Here is a 24,861-nt window from a genome sequence, read left to right on the forward strand (position 1 = left end):
CATTTTAATTTCGTCACCTCTTCAAAGGCCCTATCTCCAATATAGTCACACTCAGAAGTATTGGGGACTATAGAACACCTATCAGAAGTGTTCGCCTAGAATTTAGCACACAGAGAGATAAGGAAATGTGAAATATAAAGGAGACGTGAAGATGGAGGATGAAATGAAATGATCCATTATATCTAATAGGATGTATGACAGGAATACGAATTCCAGTAAGAGATAGTAAAGAGAAAGTGGGAAAAGCAACATATGAAACTATAATAGGGCCCAGGCACGGACCAGAACTTTGGGAGGCTGAGGAGGGCAGATCACTTGAGGTCAGGAGTTTGAGACCATCCTGGCCAACATGGTGAAACCCCATCTCTACTAAAAAATACAAAAACTAGCTGGGCCTGGTTGCAGGCGCCTGTAATCCTGGCTACTTGGGAGGCTGAGACAGGAGGCGGAGGTTGCAGTGAGCCAAGATCGCACCACTGCACTCCAGCCTGGGTGACAGATTGAGACTCTGTCTCAAAAAAACAAAAAAAATATATAATATAAGAATTTTTCAGAATTGAAGAAAGCTCTGGTTCACAGAGCAAAGCCACAGTTCAGAGTGGGATAAAAACAAATCTAGACTGAGTGCAGTGGCTCAAACATGTACTCAGGGCTTTGGGAAGCCAAGGCAGGAGGATTACCTGAGTTCAGGAGGTCGAGACTGCAGTGAACTATGATCATGCCACTGCAATCCAGTCTGGGGTGACAGAGAGAGATGCTGTCTCAAAAACAGACAAACAAAATCTATACTTAGGCATGTCTAACTGCAGTTGGACAACTTTAAGGGTAAAGAGAAAACCTTTTTTTTGAGACGGAGTTTCACTCCTGTTACCCAGGCTGGAGTGCAATGGCGTGATCTCGGCTCACCACAACCTCCGCCTCCTGGGTTCAGGCAATTCTCCTGCCTCAGCCTCCTGAGTAGCTGGGATTACAGGCACGCACCACCATGCCCAGCTAATTTTTTGTATTTTTAGTAGAGACGGGGTTTTGCCATGTTGACCAGGATGATCTCAATCTCTTGACCTCGTGATCCACCTGCCTCGGCCTCCCAAAGTGCTGGGATTACAGGCTTGAGCCACTGCGCCCGGCAAAAACTTTTTTTTTTGAGATGGAGTCTCACTCACTCTGTCACCCGGGCTGGAGTTCAGTGGTACAATCTCAGCTCATTGCAACTTCTGCTTCCTGAGTTCAAGCAATTCTCCTGCCTCACCCTCCCAAGTAGCTGGGATTACAGGTGAGCATCACCACAGCCAGCTAATTTTTGTATTTTTAGTAGAGATGAGGTTTCATCATGTTGGCCAGGCTGGTTCTGAACTCCTGACCTCAGGTGATCTGCCCACCTCGGCCTCCCAAAGTGCTGAGATTACAGGCATGATCCACCACCCAGCCAAGAGAAAATTTTTAAAGCTGCCAGAAGAATGTGGGAAAGACAGATTCCCTTCAAAGAAACAATTAGACTAAAAAATAGACTTCTAATTAGCAACAATAGGAGCCAGAAAATAGTAGAATAATATCTCTAAAACACAATGAAAAAATGCTTGTCAGCCTAAAATTCTATACATAGCTAAACTATCATTGAAAAGGGAGATCAAAACATATTTCTAGGCTGGGCATGGTGGCTCATGTCTGTAATCCCAGCATTTTGGGAGGCTGTGGTGGGTGGATCACTTGAAGCTAGGAGTTCAAAACCAGCTTGGTCAACATGTCAAGACCCCGTCTCTGCTAAAAATACAAGTATTAGCCAGGTACAATGGCACAAGCCTGTAGTCCCAGCTACTCAGTATGCTAAGACATGAGAATACCTTGAACCCAGGAGGTGGAGGTTGCAGTGAGCCAAGATTGCACCACTGCACTCCAGCTTGGACAATAGAGAAAGACTCTGTCTCTCTCTCTGTCTCTCTCTGTCTCTCTCTGTCTCTCTCTCTCTCTCTCTCTCTCTCTCTCTCTCTCTCTCTCTCTCTGTCTCTCTCTCTCTGTCTCTCTCTCTGTCTCTCTCTCTCTCTCTCTCTCTCTCTCTCTCTCTCTCTCTATATATATATATATATATATATATATATATATATATATATATATATGGCTAGGCATGATAGCTCACGCCTATAATCCCAGCACTTTGGGAGGCCAAGGCGGATGGACCACTTGAGGTCAGGAGTTTGAGACCAGCCTGACCAACATGGAGAAACCCCGGTCTCTACTAAAAATACAAAATTAGCCAGGTGTGGTGGCGCATGCCTGTAGTCCCAGCTACTTGGGAGGCTGAGGCAGGAGAATGGCTTGAACCCAGGAGGCAGAGGTTGCAGTGAGCCAAGATCATGCCATTGCACTCCAGCCTGGGAAATGAGAGTGAAACTCTGTTTCAAATATATATATATATTTCCAGACATACATGATTTAGCGTTTACTACCCATAGGCCCTCACCGAAAGAGTAAAGGATGCACTTCAACAAGAAGGAAAATGATTAAAGAGATAGAGAAGTGAATCCCATGTGGGTCATGTCATTGGAGCCTTGGATCAAGTCCAACCTGGAGATACCCCTGGACTTTTCAGTTTCAGGTGCCCACAAGTCCCGCTTCATGGAGGGAGGGGGAATGAGTTAGAATGTTCTGTCACTTTCAACAGCTCTCCCATGGCTGCTAACTAAATCAATAAGATTGGTTGCCCCAGCTTGGAAAACAACAGAGGTAAATAAATATGTGTTAAATACATGAAACATGGTCCCTGTCTTTGTGAATCATGGAACCTCATAACCATTGATCAGGAGAGTTCTGAAGACATTGAATCTTGAACTCTGTCCCCAACGGTGACATTCTGGTTTATCTGATCTTTGGAACCAAGATCCAGCCCATCTAGTGAGATTACCTTCCTGTTTGTAATCCTCACATCCCGCCCCACGACACACACACACACACACGTGCACGCGCACACGCACACACACACACATACACACACAGGCACACACTCCTATTAAGCTCACTCTCCCAGCCAGGGCCTGTGCCCACAACAGCCTCACAGCCCCTGCTCTGTTCCCTAGCGCCACCTTGAACGCTTGCCAGGATGAGGCTCTTCGGCACTGCAGTGTGGTTGGTGAGCATCAACAGATCACTACGTGGCTTATATTCCTTGAGCATCACACTGATATGTGCCATTTAGTGTCACATTTGGGGGTGACCTTAGGCAGGTGGAAGCAGACTGGGAAAATGAGGTAGCTGAACTTGATCTCTCCAAGGGTCTTACGGTCACAGAGAAGGGAGCCATCAACAAGCTGGGTCCCCCAGTTCCCGCCTCAAAGAGAGTAGGTTCCTCCTGCTTTCTCTTGTGTATCTGTCTTTGATGTAAGATTTCCTTGGAGAAAGGGCTCTGTAACAAGTTGGTTTTGTTTTTTGTTTTTTTTTTTTGAGACACAGTCTCACTCTGTCACTGAGGCTGGAGTGCAGTGGTACAATCACAGCTCGCTGCAGCCTCGACCTCCCAGGTTCAAATGATCATCCCACTTCAGCCTCCCGAGTACAGGACTACAGGTGCATACCACCATATGGTGATTCAAAGTTCACTACCCATAGATAGGCCCAGCTAATGTTATTTATTTATTTATTTTGAAGAGACAGGGTTTCGCCATGTTGCCCAGGCTGGTCTCAAATTCCTGGGTTCAAATAATCCCCCCACCTCAGCCTCCCAAAGCTCTGGGATTACATCTTAGGAAGCTGTCTCCTGCCTGCCCTGCTTCAAGCAGATTCATCCCGAACCTTTGCAAGGGAAGAAGTCAGTATAGCGTCCTGCTCTTCCTCACTGGGCTCCCTGGGAGCATTCGGACCCAGGCTTGGTGAGATGGCCTGGAATAGCTCATCGTGCCTGGGAGCCTCCTTTTCCCTAACAGGCTCATCAGCACAGGCTCCAGCACCATTTATCCTGTTGGCTGAATCAGGCAATCAGTTTCCAGAGCTCAGCATTGGGTGGGGACTGTGAATTAAGACTCTAACCCAGAGGAAGTTGATGGACTCATCACCGTCTGTAAGCCTGAGAACAGGGTGTCTGGTCCTTCCTGGGCCCCACGACTGCCACTCCTGCACTCAGACAGATGTCTTCTGGGAGGCGAGTCCAGCTGATCCCTCGGTGAGAGTGCTGGAGAAGCAGGCAGGCCCCTCCCTGGGAGACAGCCAGAGAAAGCCTGCAGGCATTGGAAGTCCCTACCTCAAAGGCATGGGCCAAGGGCAAGTGGGCAGGGCCCTGGCAGTGTCTACTACTGGAAAGACAAATGAGGTGGTGTCCTCCAGGACAAGAGGAAACAGGGCCTCTCACTGTTAGGACCTCCCTCCTCCCTCTTCCTGCTTTCATCTGTGTATTGGTGAGGGTTCTCCAGAGAAACAGAATCAATAGAAGACACGGACAAGAGACAGCTAGATTTCTCCTGAGAAACTGGCTCACACAGTTGTGGGGTTTGCAAGTCTGAAATTGGAAGGGCAGGCCCCGGGCTAGAAACTCAGGCAGGATTCTATGCCACAATCTTGGGGCAGAATTTCTTCTCTGGGGAAGCTGATTTGCTCTTGAGGCCTTCAACTGATTGGATGGGGCTGCCTATGTTACTGGGGATGACCTACTTTACTTTAAGTCAACTGACTGTAGATGTTAAGCACAGCTCCAGAATACCTGCACAGCAACCCGAGATGTGTATTTGATTGAGTTTTAGCTTCACCAGGCTGGTGGGATTTGAGCCTCACACTTCACTTCTCCTTCCACAGAAAGGCTTCTCTGTGGGGTGAGCATGAGGGGCATGGCGACCAGCAGCTCTGGTCACCTCCTGTCTTTCCAGCTACGTGACCAGAGAGAGAGGGGTTCCTCTTCCCTGCCTCCAGTTTAAAAATTCCCAGCAAGGATGGGTCCAGGAGGCTGGGTATGAAACGAAATCATGGCATTGTCTGGATCCCAAAGCAGGAGTGGGGGGTATTGAGGAGCAGGAAGGGACAGTTCCCCCAGAAGAGAGGAAGAACACTCACCCCTGAAAGGAGGAAGTGCCAGTGGCAAAGCAGGACTTGCCCCCACAGGTCTCTTCCTACAGGCAGGTGAGGCTGTGCCCAGCCTTCCCCTAACTCTCTGCCTGCCCCTGTCAGCCTAGACCCAGCTTCTCCCAGCCCCACCATCACCCCATCAAGGAACATGAAGAAGCCTGAAGCCTTCTCACTTCCTTTATATATATACACAGACAGGGTCTCACTCTGTCACCCAGGCTGGAGTGTGGTGGCACAATTATAACTCACTGCAGCCTTGAACTCCTGGGCTCAAGCGATCCTCCCACCTCAGCCTCCCAAGTCATGAGGACTACAGGGGTGCACTACCATGCCCAATTAATTTTTTTTAATTTTGTGGGCTGGGCGCTGTGGCTCACACCTGTAATCCCAGCACTTTGGGAGGCCAAAGTGGGTGGATTGCCTGAGCTCAGGAGTTCAAGACCAGCCTGGGCAACATGGTGAAACCCCATCTCTACAACAAATAGAAAAAATTAGCCGGATGTGGTGGTGCAAACCTGTGGTGCCCACTACTTGAGCCTGGGAGGTGGAGATTGTAGTGAGCTGAGAACACGCCACTGCACTCCAGCCTGGATGACAGAGTGAGGCCCTGTCTAAAAAAAAAAAAAAAAAAATTACAGTAGGATCTCACTATGTTGCCCAGTCTGGTCTATGAACTCCTGGCCTCAAGTGATCCTCCTGCCTCAGCCTCCCAGAGCACTGGAATCACAGGCATAAGTCACCATGCCTGGCCCTTTCCACCTCTTAAACACACATTCCCCCATCATTACTGTTTCCAGGATATCTACTATGGCCTAGATGCTTGACACCATTTCTCCTTTAATCAATATCTCCTTAGTCAACATCCCTGGGAGTTTTGAGAGCTTTTACAGAGGGGAAGGGACTTGCTCAAAGTCCCTCAGCTATTAAGTTGAGGATCCAAGATTTCAACCCAGAGACACAGAGGAGGATTTCACACGTCTGTATGAAGCCAAAGCCCAGGAGAGAGATTTCTCGCAGAAGCTACTTCTCACAAACAGCCTTTCTGGAAAAGCAATGCAGATTCAGGGTTTTTATGACTTTGGCCAGACCTTGGCCCTCCCGGTTGGCTCAGAGTGAGGCCTGGCTCTATGAGAGGTATTTGAGACTGAAGGTGTTCCTGTCCTTCCTCTGCTACTTCCTAGGCTCCCAGCTGCCGGCCACAGCTCTGGCAGCAGAGGTGTGTAAACCCTCTCATCTAATTAAAAAATAAAATCAAAGAAGGAAAACTTTTTATTGCACTTTCCTAATGGTGGAAAATAGTTTCAGACATAAAAAGGCATTCAGCTGGCTACTTCCCAGGCGTCGAAAATTAACAGCCACTACATTTTATTCCAAGGAATTAATGGAAAATTTTACATGGTGGTGTAAAATGCAGGGGACAAGATGAAGGGCATGATTCTTCCTTGAGCAGCTCAGCCCCTTGCTGGCAGCAAAGACACGCTTTTGGCCGCCTGCTCTGAGGAGGAACCATGGGTTCACAGGGGGCCAAGTAGGTCATGTCGGGGGTGGAGGGGAGAGGTGGGGGAATTGGGTACCACCTCCAGGGAAGCTTCTGAAACCCCCCATTTGCAGACACCTCCAAACCCCGGCCTCATCAAATTGTCATCTTTCCTGCAAGATCCCTTTGCCCTGAATGATTGCAGATGGTCAAAACTTCAGACCCAGGGGCAGGAGGCCTGGGTTCTAGTCCTGGTTCTGCCTCAGTCTCTCCATCTGTCAAATGGTCACTAGAGCTCTGGGATCCATCTGAATCCTGATGTAAAACAAACTTGGTCTGTGTCCTCTCCTAAAAATATGAGCAAGAGCCTGGCCTTTCAAGCTGGGCAGACCTGGGTTTGAATCCAAGCTCGGCCACTCATTAGCTCCATGGCCTTAGGCAAGTCACTTCTCTGAGCCTCAGTCTCTACCTCTTTAAAATGGGGACAATAGGACACCCCTCTCAGGAGGGCTATGTGATGTCGACATCAGTTTGTCCCATCTTCTCTAGCTCCGGGGGCCCCCCAAATGAACTCCCAGCAACACGGGCCCAAGCTCCTTTTCTCATTTTCTTGTTTCCACAGAAGAGTTTATCCTGAAACATGCCAGTTAGCAGTGAACACTGTACAGGCGTCTCCTGGGGCTAGTGGAGGGGAGGGTTCACATCACTCACCTGACAGCAAACCCCTGACAAGCCCTTTGGACAACACTGGAAGGAGAAATCAGTTCCTCCCTGCGGAGTGGGATGGAGTGGGCAGGGAGCAGAGGGGAGCTTTTAAAAACATAATTTGAGCGTATTTGGGAAAAAGGCAATGTGCAATTCATAGTTATGACATCTGTGCTTTTTCTTTAAAATGTTCCTGAATCCAAATTTTAAGTTTTTAAGTATATTTATTTTTAAATAAACATTTACATGTTTAATCTTATTGGCAATTAAATTACGCCAGGGGCTGTAAGCTCAGGGTGAAGCCTCCCTCCTCTTTGGCTCTGTCCACTCCATGGCATCGGGGGCCCCCTTGCCAGCCACGTCCTTGCTGTTTCTCCAGCCTGGACCTTTCTCCAGCTCTCGGTGCTGCGGCCCCCTGGGCATCTCCCCCGATGCCCCGTGTCCCACTCGGAGGCCCAACATTGAGCACAGCTGCTCCCTCCCACCCCAACTCTTCCTTCGCTTCTCCACTAGATGCCCAGTTGTGAGTCAGGGTACTGGGTGCCATCCCAGCCACCCCCCTACTCCAATAAACGCCCCATGGACCCACCTCTAGGGCCTCAGTTGAGTCTATCACCTACTCTCCAGATCTGCCACCCACCCTAGTTACCGTCTCTTGGCTTACCGCCCCATGCCTGGAGCTCTGGCTCAGCCAGCAGCCTCACTGTTTGAGAGTTCCACTTGACAGGCTAACCTCCTGCTGCTGAGCCTCTGCTCACCCCATGCCCTCTCCCTGGCCTGCCCTTCCCTCTCTTTATTTCTCCACCTCATGTGCCCCGCCTCATCTGAACCTCACACCTCACTCATTTCTAGACCTTCTGCAGATCACCCTCTAGCCTGGTTCAAGCAATCAACTGCCTTCAAAAACACACAGTGGGCACCTGATGTGTGCTGGGGACATGGCATTGAGTCCCTGCCCTCAGGGAGTGCCCAGTCTAATGAAAAGGACAGACACAGGCAACTAAAATCCTGTTTTGCTGATGCCGGGATGAAGGGTGCTTACAGGACTGCATAGAAGAGCCCCCGACATAGCTGGGAGATCAAGAACAGCTTCCCAGGGAGGGTGGGGCTTCTGTCAGGCCTCAGAGGAGGAGGGCGTATTCAGCCCACACAGCTGGCAGAGAGCACAGCCTTGGGAAAGGCCTGGGCTCACCCGACCCAGCCTCAAGATATCTCCTCCCGGTAGCTCCTTTGCCATAAACCTAGGCCGGGAGCATTTCCAATTCTTTGGGAAAGGAAAACTCTCTAGGAGGATGAAGATTTATTTATTTGATTGTAAAGTGAAAGCCAGACCAAGGCTGGGCATAAAGAAGAGGGATAATAAAGAGCGGGCAGAGGACAGCACCTTGCACCCCGGGAACCGAGTCAGCCTGTCAAGCCTTGCAGCCTAAGGACCCTGAGCCGACCCTCCCCTCAGCTCAGTGATCCTCCAATAAAGGTCCCGCCACAAACACATAGCAAGCGCCTCCTGTTTGCCAGCTGTGTGCCAGGTGCCAGGGATACAGCAGCAAACGAGACAAAGTCCCTGCTATCAGCCAGAGTTGGACATGGACTTGGCAGTGACAGGCCAGGGCTGTGCTGAGGCAGCAGGAACCCTGGGGCCTCAAGAGCACAGTAGCAGCCCCTGGCCCGAAGTGGCAGGGGTGGAGGGGCAAGAGAGGGTAGGCAGAGAGTGTCCAGGAGCGGGGGCTAAGTGAGGGAAGAGGGTGTGCAGGGCGCTCCCCAGCCGTGCCCTGGGGCCTCTATGTCTGCAGGAGCCCTGACACGGGACCACTACCATGGCCCTGCTTCTTCCACCCCTCAACTTGCACCCCAGGCAGCCCACCCCACACCTCCGGCTACCCCCCTTTTATTTTGTTTTATTTCTTTTTTGAGACAGAGTCTTGCTCTGTCACCCAGGCTGGAGTGTAGTGGTGACATCTTGGTTCACTAAAACCTCCTCCTCCTCCCAGCTTCAAGCAATTCTCCCGCCTCAGCCTCCCAAGTAGCTGGGATTACAGGTGCCTGCACCATGCCAAGCTAGTTTTTGTATTTTTAGTAGACATGGAGTTTCACCATGTTGACCAAGCTGGTCTCAAACCCCTGACCTCAGGTGATCTGCCTGCCTCAGCCTCCCAAAGTGCTGGGATTACAGGCGTGAGCCACCGCACCTGGCTTCCTGCTGCCCCTTGAGTCCTTGCCCTGGCAAACAGTCCCAGCCAGCCTTGTTCTCCGGGGTCAACTTGGCCATAGCTTCCTCCATGTATCCCCTCCCTGCCCACCCATACCTAGTCCAATCTCACGGAGGTCCCAGGACAGAGGCTGGGCCACTGTCTAAGCAGACACAGACCCTCTAACATAGCCCAAGGTGCCATGGACAACCCCCCCATCTCTGCAAGGGGTCCCTTTAGAGATCCCCTCTGCTCCCACAGGGAGGGGACAATAACTGACCCACTCCCAGGTGTGACAACTTACGATCCAATAATTCTCTCTGTCTCTTGTCAGTTTCCTGCTTATGGAGACAGAATGAGATGAGGGCCAGGGGAGCCAGGGGACGCTTGGGATAATGGAAATTGCTGGACTGTTATAAGCCCTGAAGGGTGTGTCTTGCCTCAATTTTAACTATGCTCTTTAGAATGTTGGGTACTTGGCCAGGCACAGTGGCTCACCCCTGTAATCCCAGCACTTTCGGAGGCCGAGGCAGGTGGATCACTTGAGGTCAAGAGTTCAAGACCAGGCTGGGTGCGGTGGCTCAAGCCTGTAATCCCAGCACTTTGGGAGGCCGAGGCGGGTGGATCACTAGGTTGAGAGATCGAGACCAACCTGGTCAACATGGTGAAATCCCATCTCTACTAAAAATACAAAAAATTAGCTGGGCATGGTGGCGCACACCTGTAATCCCAGCTACTCAGGAGGCTGAGGCAGGAGAATTGCCTGAACCCAGGAGGCAGAGGTTGTGGTGAGCTGAGATCGTGCCATTGCACTCCAGCCTGGGTGACAGAGCAAGACTCTGTTTCAAAAAAAAAAAAGAATGTGGGGTGCTTGATGCCTTTGTCTGTAGCTTGGCCTCAGGCACCATTTCTGGCAACAGGAAACTTCATTCCATGCCTCATCCTGGTTTGTGTGCAAAAGCGTTCTTTGCCCCATTATCTGCAACCATGAAAAACTGGAAACGGCCCTCAGGCCTAACAGTAGGGAGGGTTCTAAACTCTGCAAGAGCAAGGACAACATCTGCCTCGTTCATTGTTAGGGTCTGCAGTGCCCAGTGTGATGCGCAGCACACAGTAGCTGCTCAGGAAACATCTGGGGATGGAAGAGGATGAAGGAAGGAGGAAGGGAGGGAGGGAGAACAAAAGGGAGAAGAAACTTCGAGAGTTCTTCTGGAATCTCAGAAAGCAAACCCTTCCCTGCTTCTGCCAAGCTGGAGAAGACTCACCTTTTGGGGTGCTGTGACTGTCCATTTTCTTTTTTTTTTTTGAGACTGAGTTTCACTCTTGTTACCCAGGCTGGAGTGCAATGGCGCAATCTCGGCTCACCGCAACCTCCTCCTTCTGGGTTCAGGCAATTCTCCTGCCTCAGCCTCCCGAGTAGCTGGGATTACAGGCACGCGCCACCATGCCCAGCTAATTTTTTGTATTTTTAGTAGAGACGGGGTTTTACCATGTTGACCAGGATGGTCTCGATCTCTTGACCTCATGATCCACCCGCCTCGGCCTCCCAAAATGCTGGGATTACAGGCTTGAGCCACCGTGCCCGGCCTGACTGTCCATTTTCAAAACATCCATCAAGGTCTCCAAAACTTAATTCCATCTTGAGTGTTTTTCCTTTTCCTTTTTCATCCTCCACCGTTTTTTTAATGCTAACTATTGACTTTCTTGTTTGGAGAGGCTGATTGAGCTGTGGCTCGGGGGACTCAAGACAGTCACTTGAGACATTTGGAGTTCTGTTGCCTCCCCAGTCCCCCACGCTTGGCGCCAGGGAAACCATCTCTGATGAGAGCCGATTATCTTTACACTCTAGAACGTCACACTCTAAAACACAGGCTGAGCGAATCAGAATTCTCCGTGACTAATGTACATTCAGTGAAAATATCAGAATGCCTGTTAACAGAAGGCTGATGGAAAAAACCCATGTGCCAGTGAAGTTCCGTGGCTGATGTCATTTGAGAGTCACCGGCTCCAAGCCTGGGGAAGGCTGTGAGATCACCTGTCTGGGGGCCACTCCGTCTCATCCCTCAGGGCTGAGTCAGTGCCCACGGTCCTCCCTCCGGAGAGAGTGGCGGGCAGGGGAGGCCAGCAGACAGGGGCGGGGCACGCATGTCAAGTGAGTACGTGCTGTGTGTCGGGCACTGTGCCAGGAAGGATCTCGTGCAGTCTGAGAACAACCCTGCCAGGTGAGATTTATTTATCAGCCTTTTGCAGAGGGAGCTTCCTGTGGGATCTCAAAGGATAAAGAGGAGTTACTTGGGGGAAGTGGAGAAGCCTGGAAAGGCATTCCATGAAGAGGGAATGGCATTGAAAGGCAAGAGGCAATAAATAGAATGAAAGCAGTCTGGTGTTGCTAAAACTGAAAGTGCCGGCAGGGAGAGGAAAGGACAAGGCTGGAGAGGCGGATGGGGAAGGAGCAGGGAGGAACAAGCTAGAAGCCTGGAGAAGCTGGAGTAGGCTGTCACTGTCATTTAGGAGAGAGATGATGTGTCAACGGCCTAGCCCAGGCTCGACTTTCTTCTCTCATTCACAGGACTTACTGGTGTCCCCTGGTCTAGAGAAGAGGAAAAAACACAGGGAAGAGAAAGAGACCAGAGAAACAGGGTGATGTGGGAAATTGCCAGGGAAGACTCTCAGAGATGTCTAAGCCAGCCTGGAGTCAGCAGGACCAGGTGGCTGATTCAATGCCTACAGAGGCTGAGGGGTGGGGAGGACCCAAGAATGACACCCAGATTCCGGTCTCCAGAGCTGATGGCGGGGCTGCCTCTGATGCTGGGACTCACGGGAGGCCCTGATGGAGGAAAGAAGCTGCATGGCCTCGTGGACATGCTGGGTTCGTGGTGCTCACGAGATATGAGCCCAGGATGACAGGGTCTGACTCAGTAGTGGGTCTAGACCCAACATCGAGGCACAGATGTTGGTCGTGAGCTTGACAATGATCCCTACAGCCACAGATGAGAGGGGTGCACTTGGAGTGTGGGGGAGGCTGCAGATGAGCACCCCATCCATTCATCCTGCATACAAGTTCCGTTTGGCCTGCAAAGATTTCAAAAATCTTCGAGCCAATGTTTAAAAATCAAGCGTGCTCACTTAAAAATACAGATCTCTGGCTTCTTTTGGAAACGCAGAAGACTTGGCAAGAGGGGCTGGAAATCTCTCAAAGCAACCACCACCGAGGAGCAACCATCACCGACAGGGGCGCGCGCTCTCCTGCTCACCGCAGCCCCCACCCTTGTCTATTGCCTCCCGGAACCTGAGGCTAAGCAGTTCTTGTTGGTGATCACAGCACCTGTAATGAGCCTTTGTCCCATATCTCCATCAAATGCTGGGAAACAAAGGGTAGTCTCGGAGAGTCAGAGCCACGTGTTTAGGTAAAATAGAAGAGCATATATCTTTGCAGAGGCCAAGACAGTTTCCTTGTCCTTAGCACACACAATTAGTCTGTATCAAAGGCCTAGCCCAGCTCAGACCTTCTCTCATTCCCGGGACCTACTGGTGTCCCCTGGTCTAGAGTGAGAAAACACACAGGGAAGAGAAAGAGATTGGAGAGAGTGTGATGTGGGAAATTGCCAGGGAAGGGACTCCCAAAGATGAGGACCGCTGGAAGTCAAATCGGGTCAGGCATGAAGGCTCTGTGCCATGCCAGGGTGCACAAGGCCACACGTGTCCACACACGAAGAATTGCACACATATGCACACAAACACACATGTGCACACACACACACCAGAACATCTCTAGGCCTGCTTCCTTTCACGTGTGCATGCCTATCTACACACAGAGGCACAGGTGTGCATACTCAGAGGGCAGACACAATGAAGGGGTGCATTTGGATAGACACGCAAACACCCACATGCAGGCACACAGTCACATACACTCAGGCACAAAGACGTACGTGTCTGCACAGACACGGGCGTACCCCTGTGCACAGAGCCACCCAAGCCTGTACCCTCCCAGGAATCTGTGCTCCCACCTCACAAAGCTCTGCCAGTTCCAAACCAGCAACTCATAACCAAATAAATGTGATAAACAACTCCCCTCCAGATGGCCCCGCACACACCCCCACTCCTCTTGCTTAGAGGGATGGCACATTTTATGCCAATAAATCCTCCTGTTTGAAAACATTTGCCTTCTTAATTGGCCCGTTTATGGGTAAAATATGTTTCTGGGTAGTGCTCTGCCAGAATGGGATGCTGAGATGCAGGGCTGTCGGCGTGTGCTACCACCCGGCCTGGAGGGGTTCGGCTTGGCCCGCCCCCAGAGACAAGGCCCCAAGCAGGGGGAAGGGGTCTCAGCACTGCCAGGACTAGCTCCTCCATGATCTTTTCCTCCCTGTGCCTCGATGTCTTTCTTGGGGTTCACATTTGTTGAGCTTACTGTATGCGGCACTGTCCAAGGTCTTCAGAGGAACCTGCAGGTCCTCCCTCCATTTCTCTGGTGATGAGCCTGTGAGGGGCAGCTGACTGTCATAGTCCCCAAAGATATGTCCACATCCAAATCCCCGGAACCCGGCACCCTGGCCCTCCTCATGACTTTATTTAGGAAAACGGTCTTTGCAGATATAATTAAGGATCTTAAAATGATATCATCCTGGATTATCCCAGTGGGCCATGAATCCAATGACAAGTGTCCTTATAAGAGACAGGAGAAGACACGCAGAGGAGATGTAAACGCAGAGTAGAGATTGTAGGCTACAGCCCGGGAAGGCCAGGGATCCCTGCATTTTTCCAGAGCAGGCAGGGAAGGGTTCTCCCCCGGAGCATCTGTGGGAGCGGGGCCCTGCCGACACCTTGATACAAGACTCCTGGCCTAAGCAGCGAGCGAATGCCTGTCTGTTGTTTTCAGCCGTTCAGTTCATGGTCATTTGTCACAGCAACCTCAGGAGACTGATCCACCCCCTCAAGTATAGGAGGTGCCCCGACTGCACACAGCCAGGCTCAAATCCATCCCCTGCTGCCTCACGGGCTCTGCAGGAGACCCATGCTGGAGGTGGGGAAATGGAGGCCCCAAGAGGGTCAAGGCACCAGCCGGTGGCCAGGCAAAGACCAGAACCCGGCACCCTGGCCCTCCTCATGCTGCACCTGCCCTGGCAGTTCCCACAGCAGGAGCAGGGAGGGAGGAGACCCAGCCTAGGACAGCCCCAAGAGGAGGGTCCCCTCAGGGTCCCACTCTGAGATGCACTGAGGAAGGACAGGAGAGAAACCTCCTTGGGGGTTCCATTTTCTTCCATTCTAAGATGGGCCGAGGGTGGGTAAAGCGTGAGGACCCCTCACAGCCACTCTAGTGAGTGCTAAGATGTGTCGTGTGCCAGGACAACCTCTCCTTCACATGCCCCCACTCCCCTCATCCCCGCCCGGGGTGGTGGGTGCTGATAGCTCCGCTTCCCTTGCTCAGGTGGGAGAGGGAGGCCGGTGAGACCCCCACAGAGCCGGGTCACCAAGCTGGTTGACGACAGAGGCGCCTCTGCTTCCAATGCCACCTACTATGCTGCCTCCCAGGTAAGAGCCAGGCCACCAGAAGCAGCGTGAGACCTGGTCCTCTTTCCCCTCTCATCCATTAAATGCTGGTCTCCGGCTCAGTGGCCTATTGTGGGCCAGGGTGGGTCGGAAGTTTGAATCACCCATTGTGTGGTCTTGGTCAAGTCCTCTCCCTCTCTGAGCCTCTATCTTCTCATCCGTATGATGGGGAACGTGGTAACAGCCATTCCTAAGCGTTGTCATGAGGACTTGTGGAAATAAAACCCCGGGAGTCCTTACCAACATGCTGGCACCTAGCAAGCACTCAATAAATGCTGGCGGGTGTTCCAGCAAGGTTAGAGGTCAGTGAGAAGGAGCGCCTAGTGCCTGGCCACGGAAGGTCACTTGACTGGCTAGGATGCCAATGGAGGGGAGTGGGCGAGGCTGGCCATGCTGGCGGGGGGGACCTTGGCCCTGCCCCTGCACTCCCCCTTAATACCCCTCCCCAAAGGGCACCAAATCCTCTGCCCACAGCTCAGCACAACTGCTATTCTGAGAACCAAGTGGTGCCTGAGTGAGCCGTAGGGACAGGGAGGAGGGGAGATGGGAGCATCGTCCGCATGTGTAACCAATGTGACAGCTTAAGTTCCCAGTCCTGCTAATATGATCACAAACCAGATCATCAACGCTAGCCAGGAGAGGCTGGCTAAGGCTAAACACAGGAAGAACAAAGGAAGGTGGCAATGTTGGTGCCACCAAAGCAGGCTCTGCAGTAGCAGTGACTGCGTGGCCTCCAGAGCCAGGCCTCTGGTCCCCTTCTCCATTGCAGGCAAAGCAGCAGCCCTTTTCTGGTTCATGTCATGGGCTTCCCTGTAAGATCTCATTTGACCAAATGAGTTTGTGGTCAGAAAACATTTAGAACAGCCCTATCCTGATCCAATTGTCCTTTTCATCAATTAATTCATTTTGTTCAATTTAGCACGTACTGAATACCTACTCAGCGCAGGCCTGCAGTGGTGCTAAGCACGGGACTCCACCACTTATGGTATAAAGGGAGGCATCATACAAGGAAATGCGGCTTCTACAAGGAAGAGAGCCAGGCAGGAACGCATGTGTGTGGAGATATGAAGATATGTAACTGGGGAGCCAAGGGTCTTGGAAGCAGGCCAGGCAGAGGAGCCTTGCCCTTGCTCTCGAGGACAAGTGGCAGGTGTGGGAGTGACAAGAGCCAGCCCAGAGATTAAGAGGTAGCCCTGGTTGCTGAGTGGAGAATGGTTTGTAGGTCTGGGAAGCAGCAGGAAGGCCAGTGAGGAGGTCCTGAGAGGCGAGCCATCCTGGTGGCCTGGAACAGAGCCAGGCAGGTTTCATGGGTGTGCAACCTAAGCAACCACACAGGGCCCTCACCTAGAAGGGCCCCACATGGTTTAATAGTCTATTGTTGCTGTCTTGAAATTCTTTTTTTCTTTTTTAGACAGAGTCTCACTCTGTGGCCCAGGCTGGAGTGCTGTGGTGCGATCTCGACTCACCACAACCTCCACCTCCTAGGTTCAAGTGATTCTCCTGCCTCCGCCTCCAGAGTAGCTGGGACTACAGGGAACTACCACTATGCGCAGATAATTTTTTGTATTTTTAGTAGAGACGAGGTTTCACCGTGTTAGCCAGGATGGTCTTGATCTCCTGATCTTGTGATCCACCCACCTTGGTCTCCCAAAGTGCTGGGATTATAGGTGTGAGCCATGGTGCCTGACGAAAGTCTTAATAATTTTTGAATAAGAGGCCCTGCATTTTCACTTTGCACTGGGCCCCTCAGTAATGTAGCCGGCCCTGATCAAAGCAGAGCAGGGATCTTTCTGAAACAAGCAAAGTCCTGAACAGACTTTTCCCACTGTTGTGTTGGAGCTGGCCTGTACTAGGCCCAAGAGCCTTTGGTTCACTTTTTTTCCCCACGTATTCCAGTGACCACAGGAATGGTTGCATTTGAAGGAATTTTTTGTCACGTTGGTAGTTTGAAACTGGCCATGGTAGGAGAATGTACACGGTGGAAATCAGCAAAGATGACAAAGCAGGTCTTTATTTTTTCTGAAGGCATTTCTTCATCAGCGCTGCCCCAAGTGCACCCAAGGTCCTCCTTTGCAGTTTGATAAAAACGGGCTTCTGGGCACCCGTCCCCAGGCCTTGCTGGCACTGTGCAAGGTGAGGCTCAGCCCCCTGAGGCCACGTCTGGCCCACAAACCTCCCAGAAGGAGGCAGAGGAAACTGGTGGAATGGGGTTGGACAAGGAAATTAGCCTAAGATATGGGGATGGGCAGCTCACCAGGAAAACAGAGGGCAACGCTTTGGGGTCTATGCTCTTGGAGAACCAGCTCCAGGGCAACAACTGAAGTCCCCAGCCTGGGACCACTGCCACCCTCCCAAGAGCTGGTTGCCTTCCACCTAAGCCAGATGCAGGGCCGGAGTTGGAGGACACACACCTGTCCATGTCCCCAGCTCTGCCGGGCTCCTGGGCCCAGCACAGGGACCTGGAACAGGGAGACTGCCTGGAAGAGGAGCCAGCGGCGCACAACTGCAGCCCCCAAACCCCGCACCACAGCGAGGATTTTCGTACACAGTGACTACCACGGCCCCACCTCCTGGCTGGCTTCTCTTACACCTGAGCCTCCAGACCCTGGCACCAGCCAGGACACAGCCCTCTCCCGACCCATAGGGGTGTCCCTGCGGGCAGGGGGAGGGAGTGAGGGGGATTGTTGGGGGCGCGAGAAGCACGGAGAGAGGGGAAAGCGAGGAAAGGGAAGGGAGCAGCCCCGGATGCTAAGCGGACACCGCTCGCCGCCCCACTCCACCGCCTCCTCTCCCTGAGCCAGGCGCAGACCACGCGGAGGAACCCACCGTTTTTTTTCCCGCGGTTAGACGCCAGCGGTGCCTCACAGCCTGGGACGTGGCGCCACCTGCAGGCCCCTGGCCGCGCTGCAGCGTCAGCCCCTCAAACCCGGGAGGAGGGTCGGGTAGGACCCCACACTCTCCAGATGACCCCCTCTCGCCCCACAGCGTTTCCCAAAAGGTATTCGGCGGAACTCACACCTTGGTCAGGTAGTTTGGGAGATGTCCCTTGGAGATTCCCAATGCACCTTTGCCCCGAAGTCTGGCTTGAGTGAGCACTTCTGTTGCCTAAATAAACACAAGCCTCAGGGAAGTGATTCTTTCTAGGCCACAGTTTCCTCATCTGCAGAATGGGGATTAAGATGTTGCACTAGAAAAGATTATTTCAAAGACTAGGTGGGGTTCTCAGACTTTAATGAGAAAGAGAATGATGGAAGCATGTCGGAAATGCAAGTTCCTGAGTTTGACTCTCCGGGGAATTCTAATCCATGCAGGAATCTGCAGGTAGGACCAGCCCCAGCAGATTCATATGCGGAAGGTCCGCCAACACCAGAATGAGACTTGCTGAGGGACTGGGTCGTCAGTGAGGCTAGAAAAGCAGGCAGGAGCCATATGGTACCTCCAATGTGGAAGCTGTAACTGTCCAGAAGAGGAGGTTTGTTGCTGCTGCTCTTATTTTGAGACAAGGTCTTGCTCTGCTGTCCAGGCTTGAGTGCAGTGGTGAGATCATGGCTCACTGCAGCTTTGACTTCCCCGGCTCCAGCAATTCTCCCACCTCAACTCCTGGGGTAGCTGGGACTGCAGGCGTAAGCCACCATGCCCAGCTAGTTTTTTTGGTTTTTTTTTTTTGAGACGGAATCTCGATCTGTCGCCCAGGCTGGAGTGCAATGGCACAATCTCGCCTCACTGCAAACTCCACCTCCTGGGTTCAAGCCTCAGCCTCCCGAATAGCTGGGATTACAGGTGCATGCCAATACGCCTAATTTTTGTATTTTTAGTAGAGACGGGGCTTCACCATGTTGGCCAGGCTGGTCTCAAACTCTTGAATTCAAGCAGTCCACCAGCCTTGGCCTCCCAAAGTGCTGGGATTACAGGCGTAAGCCACTGCACCAGGATCCAGGAGAGATCCAGAGTCAGGGCTGTTTAGAAAGATCACTCTGGCAAGGTGGGTGGCAGAGACACCAGGAGGTGACTGCTTTTGTTGCCCAGGTGAGATTTAATGGTGTCCTGGACCAGATGGTGGCAATGGAGGGGGAAGGAAGGGACAGACTGCCGAGGTAAATCCTTTAACTCTTCAGGAATACTGAAAGAAAACACTGAAATTTTTTATTATAATTATTTTAAATAATTATATTTTAAAACTTCAAGGAGTTGTGTATTACACAATATATGAGTACAGTGGTACATATATATCATTTATTAATAAATATGTTATAAACTCACAAATATTCTTTTGATAGGGGTTCAGAGACCAGACGAGTTCATTCAATACCTGGCACATACTAAATGCTCTGTGTTAGCTATCACAGCAGACTGTAGCTCCCATAAACAGTCCCAGTAGTATCTCCTATCCCCCAAGCTCTTTTAGAACTAGCTATGCCAGCCGGGCGCAGTGGCTCACGCCTGTAATTTCAACACTTTGGGAAGTCAAGGCAGGCAGATCACCTGAGGTCAAGAGTTCAAGACTAGCCTGGCCAAAATGAAGAAACCCCATCTCTACTAAAAATACAAAATTAGTGGGGCATGGTGTATGCCTGTAATCCCAGCTACTCAGGAGACTGAGGCAGGAGAATAACTTGAACCCAGGAGGTAGAGGTTGCAGTAAGCTGAGATCCTGCCATTGCACTCCAGCCTGGGCAACAAGAGCAAAACTCCGTCTCAAAACAAACAAACAAAAATAAAACAAAACAAAAAACAGAACTAGCCATGTCCCCATCAAGAGGTGGAGTCTAATTCCCCTCCCCTAGAATCCTAGGTGGGTTTGCAACTCACTTATAACCAATAAAATGCAGTGAAGTGATTCTGCATAACTTCTAAGGCTAGGCCACAAAAGATGGTGCACCTTCCACTTTGTTAGCTGGGACAATCACTTTAAGAGCCCTGAGCTCTGGCTATACTGAAGTCTCCATGCTGTAAGAAGCCCAAGCCACATGGAGGGGTCTCAGGTTCCTGACAGCCCCAGGGGACATCCCAGTCAACAACCACATCAGCTGCCACACGTAGCACACCACTGACTGGAGAAATCCCCCAATAATTCCAGCCTTCAGCCATGGAGGTCATCCTAGTGTTCAGGTCTTCCCAGGTGAGGCCCCAGTTATCACAGAGCAGAGGCAAATCATCCCAATGGCCCTTTCCAGATTTCTGACCACAGAATCTATGAGCATAACATAGTTGCGCTGAGTGTGGTGGCTCACGCCTGTAATCTCAACACTTTGGGAGGTCAAGGCAGGTGGATCACCTGAGATCAGGAGTTCAAGACCAGCCTAGCAAACATGGCAAAACCCTGACTCTACTTAAAATACAAAAATGAGCCAGGTGCAGTGGCACGCACCTGTAATCCCAGCTACTCTGGAGAATGAGGCACAAGAATCACTTGAACCCAGGAGGCGGAGGTTGCAGTGATCCAAGATTGTGCCACTGCACTCCAGCCTGGGTGACAGAGTGGGACTCTGTCTCAAAATAGAAAATAAAATAATTGCTTTTCACAGCTAAGTTTCAGGGGGTGGGGTTTCATGCAGCAATGGAGAAGTGAAACAGTGATGAGTATGTACCGGGTATCTGCCCACACTTTCTAGGAGGGAACCAAGTGTCCCTACATAGCCGCCCAAGCTGAGCAGGGAGAGGAATTTTCCTTCCAAACCAGGAGCTTTATGAGAGCTGGTATAGAAGTACTATAAAAATTTTTTTATTTTGTTCACTTGTTTGTTTTTATGAGACAAGGTCTTGCTCTGTCACCCAGGCTGGAGTGCAGCACTCTGATCATGGTGCACTGCAGCCTCAACCTCCTGGGCTCAAGTGATCCTCCTGCCTCAGCCTCCCGAGTAGCTGGGACTACCGATGCATGCCACCATTCCTGGCTAATTTTTGTATTTTTAGTAGAGACACGGTTTCACCATGTCAGCCAGGCTATTCTCAAACTCCTCAGATGATCTGCCTCCATGGTGGTCTCTGTCAGTGCCACCCACTCAGCAACTATCCCTCCTTCTTTGCTAAAAGAAACCCAATTCTCTCCAGGCATCAAGTAAGCAGGCAGTAATATATTCAGGGAAGGAAGGCTCCACCCCCAGCCCTATGGGAGAGCCCTTTTGGACTCTTTTGTCCTGTACAAACATTCCAGACTACTTTGCAGCAAGAAATGGCCATGTGACAGTTATGGTCCACGAGGCATAAAGGACAAGTTGTGAGAAGACTCTGGGGAAGCCTGGCCGGCTAACATGGGCTCGGGTGAAGGGAAAGCTTGCGGGTGCTGGGCCTGCTGCTTCGTGACACTGGCTGTGTGAGGAAGGATCATCTCACAACCAAGAGAAGGCAAGCCTTCCGGCCAGGTGTGGTGACTCACTCCTGCAAACCCAGCACCTTGGGAGGCCGAGGTGTGGCAACAGGAGCGAGGTGGGAATGTCGCTTGAGCCCAGGAGTCCAAGTTCAGCCTGGGCAACATTGTGAGACTTCCTCTCTACAGAAAATGTAAAAATTAGCTGGGAGTAGTGTGCCAGCTACTCAGGAGGCTGAGGTGGGAGGATTGCGTGAGCCCAGAAGTTTGAGGTTGCAGTAAGCCATGATCACATCACTGTATCCAAGCCTGGGTGACAAAGTGAGACCCTGTCTCAAGGAAAAAAAAGGGGAGGGAAAAAGCCTCTGTGTCCAGGTTGCTGGAGCAGAAGAATGCAAAGAATCTGGTTCTTGAAGATATGGTTGAACCACTACTCCGAACCCAGAACCCCATCACCACCACCACCAAGACTTCTTGTCCTGAGATTTTTAGACTGTAACCACCTTGAGGGCAGGGACTCTAATGCCCGTACTCCTGGCATCTTAAATAGTACTTAGCACATAGTAGGTGCTCAAGAAATATCTGTTGACTAAGTTTTCATGAATAAGCAAATGTCTTCATTGCTTATACCAGCGGGTTAAGGCTTCTGTTACTTAAAGCCAAGGAATCCTGACTCACTAACTTCTCTCTCTGGCCCCAAGATCCTCCTCAGAACAGGAGAGGGGCTGGGGATTACTTAACACCGTACCCCATGGGCCCTGGCACAATACCCACACCTAGTAGAAATAAGCAGCTGTTGCTCAGAGGAGTCACAGACCCTGCCCTGGACCTGGCTTCCGGGTCCACCAGACCTGGAAGGTTGAGTCTGCAAGTTCCCCTCACATAGACCTATGGCGAGAATCCCTGTGGTAGCTGATGAGAAGAGCTTAAGGAAGTCCACTGGGTTTCCCACACCAAGTGATACCCAGAGGCCACACCAATGCAGGCTGAGAGGGTGGAAGCTGGCAGCCAGCACTGCCACTACATTTGTCTTGAAATGAAAGAACTTCTGAGACTAGCCAGACCCAACCTCCACACAAGTCATGAATTTTCAAGCCACTATCTTCAAGTCCCAGTTCTAAGTATGACAGCCCTGGGATGGCCCAATGATGGGTGAGGGACAGGGCATGAGCCGCTCCACATAGACAGGACCTCAGAAATGATCTGCTCCCATCCCTTTGCTTTCCAGGTGACAACAGGAGCCCCAGGGAGGGAAAGCAACTTGCCCCAGGGTGCCCGGTGAGCAATGATGGTGTCTCATTGTGAACTCAGGCTGGTTTTACTTTAAAAGGTTTGGGAGTGAGCACAGGGTGACAAGGGTGTCCTCTTAATACTGCAAATTTGCATGCAGAATTAAGAATGAGTATGTAGAGATCTACCTTTCTGGAGGGTCCACAGCATTCATCAGACTCTCAAGGGGATACAAGACCAAAGAAAAGGGGACAGAGCTGGGCCAGAGTCACCTGTTGAGTCTCAGCAGTCCTGGGGTGCGCTCTGTGTCCCGGAGTCTCAGTCACGCCCTACACTTCCTCCCCATGAGAAAGGCCATTTCTTCAGTGTTCCTGATGAGCCCTGTCAGATGGTAAGGCTCCTGCTGGCACTGCCCATGGACATTGGCAGAAAAGAAATAGGGAATACCCTGGAGTGCCCAAGAACCAACTCCCCCTGAACTGGACCCAGAGAGTCCCCAAGCACAGTGAAGGCCAATCTAGAACCTGAACAGACTTCTAGTAAGACAAGCTCTGTTCTTTGGTTCAAACTGTTGACACACGTCATAGCTAAGTCTCCACATTTCCAGACTCCACCGTACACCTTGCCGGTCTGGAAAGGGTCAGCTCCCGAGGCAAATGATAGATTAAACACAACAGCAAAGTATGAAAATTAATCGAGATATTTAATAGACAGTGCAAACCATAATTTCATCTGAATATAAATGTATGCACATGTTTCCAATGAGTTATCTATCAGTTATCACAAACAGCAACAAGGACCTTATAGCTATGTTAGAAAACTGTATAGTTGGAACTTAATTCTAACAATCTCACTTGCTCTCAAGAGAACACCATCCATTTCAAATCAATGTCACAAACTCCAAAAGACCAGGGGAGCAAGGAGGTGGGGAGTGGGCCAGAGTGGCAAACACAGGGCCAGTACACAAGTGATGGACAGAAATACAGCTCTGGAGGAAATCAAAATCAGATGCATTATTACAGCTAAGGGCAAGGAAAAGCCTATGGCTTTTTAAAAACGACTTTTCTGCCAGTACCATACAAGTATACAAAGAGATGTGCGGCAAGTCAACTGACTCACAAGGACAGAGGCTACATTTCAGGTCATTTCAACTGTAATCGGTAGACCCTTTCCATTGAGGATTCAGCAGTGGAGTCAGCGTAGTCCAGAAGCTTAATGTTGGATTTGCAAATACAGTTTATTTTACAGAAATTCAACATTATAAACAGCAGGCACTTCCCATCCCACCCACCCCCCTCCCCCCACCCATCCCACCAGGTGCAGACCATGCTATGCAGAGAGTGAGCAGCAATGCGGCCCTACTGCTTTGGAGTGAGAGTTGAGAGCGATGGAACCTGCCTGCACCACGTCCTGCCTGCCCCGCACACGCACACGCCTGCTCGCTGTGCAGGCCACCAGAGTCTGTCTGGGCCCAGCCCGCGCTGGACCCGTTACATGGATCCAGCCCAGTTCTCCAATTCCTTCATGTCGTCGTCTTCCTCTTCTTTCTTCTTGGCTATGTGAAAAGAGAAAAGGCTGTTTAGGACAGTTGGTACTTTCAACATGTTCTGGCCGGACACTGGGGCTGACTGCGCTCCATGGTGTCTGTCAAACAGCCCTGCCCTGTGGCCAGCCTCCTCTCCAGGCTGTAGGCAGACTGCTCCTTGGTGCCTAAAAGCTGCCACATAAAACTATGGAAAACCAACATACTTTGGCAGTGCCCACCCTCCGCCTCTAGGAGGGCCAGACAAAACAAGAATTCTACACAGAGGCCATCGGGATTCCCACGAGGCTTCGGGCCCAGAGCCTCCAATGTGGGAAGAGAGTGGGAAGAACCCCCACAAGAGATCTAATCCTTGCCAACCCCCAATTTCACCTCCAGTGGCTTGACCCATGGCTACACAGCTCCAGGAGGCTTGCTGGATGGCCTCTGCCTACACAAGACTCCAGGCAGCTGACTCCACTTGAGGGGCCGTTTCCTCTCTATATACAGGAGAGGGAGGTGACCACACCGGTCATGCACCGCCCCCAGGACTCTCTCTCATGCCGTATCAAATTACCTCATTTTTTCTAGAAGTTCTGTGTGGATTACTTCTATCTGGGAGTGAAATACTGTGTGAGGGGATGGAGAAAGGGAAGAAGGAGGAAATGAAGATTTACAGAGCCAGGTCTGTAAAGGCATCGAAGTTGTTTCCTTTGCCCAGGGGCTGCCTCTAGGGGCCAGGGCTTTTGCAGGCACGCACAGTACAGGACACTAGACAGGGGCAAGAGCTGCCCTGCACTTGAGCTCTCATACCTGCTCACAATGCCTGGAACTTTCT

The 24,861-nt window shown here is 51.2% G+C and overlaps 1 protein-coding gene across 1 annotated transcript in view; it reads right to left on the bottom strand.

The window, feature by feature from the left end:
• Positions 1-23,185: 23,185 nt before the first annotated feature.
• Positions 23,186-24,861, bottom strand: part of CHMP4B (charged multivesicular body protein 4B) — a 42,330-nt gene continuing 40,654 nt past the window's right edge. Inside the window, exon 5 of the mRNA XM_008995511.5 lies at positions 23,186-24,056. Within this exon, the coding sequence (XP_008993759.2) occupies positions 23,992-24,056 (65 nt within the window). The 3' untranslated portion in view covers positions 23,186-23,991. The remainder of the gene's footprint in view (positions 24,057-24,861) is intronic.

Source organism: Callithrix jacchus, chromosome 5, assembly GCF_049354715.1.
Source record: "Callithrix jacchus isolate 240 chromosome 5, calJac240_pri, whole genome shotgun sequence".
NCBI classification, from domain to species: domain Eukaryota; kingdom Metazoa; phylum Chordata; class Mammalia; order Primates; family Cebidae; genus Callithrix; species Callithrix jacchus.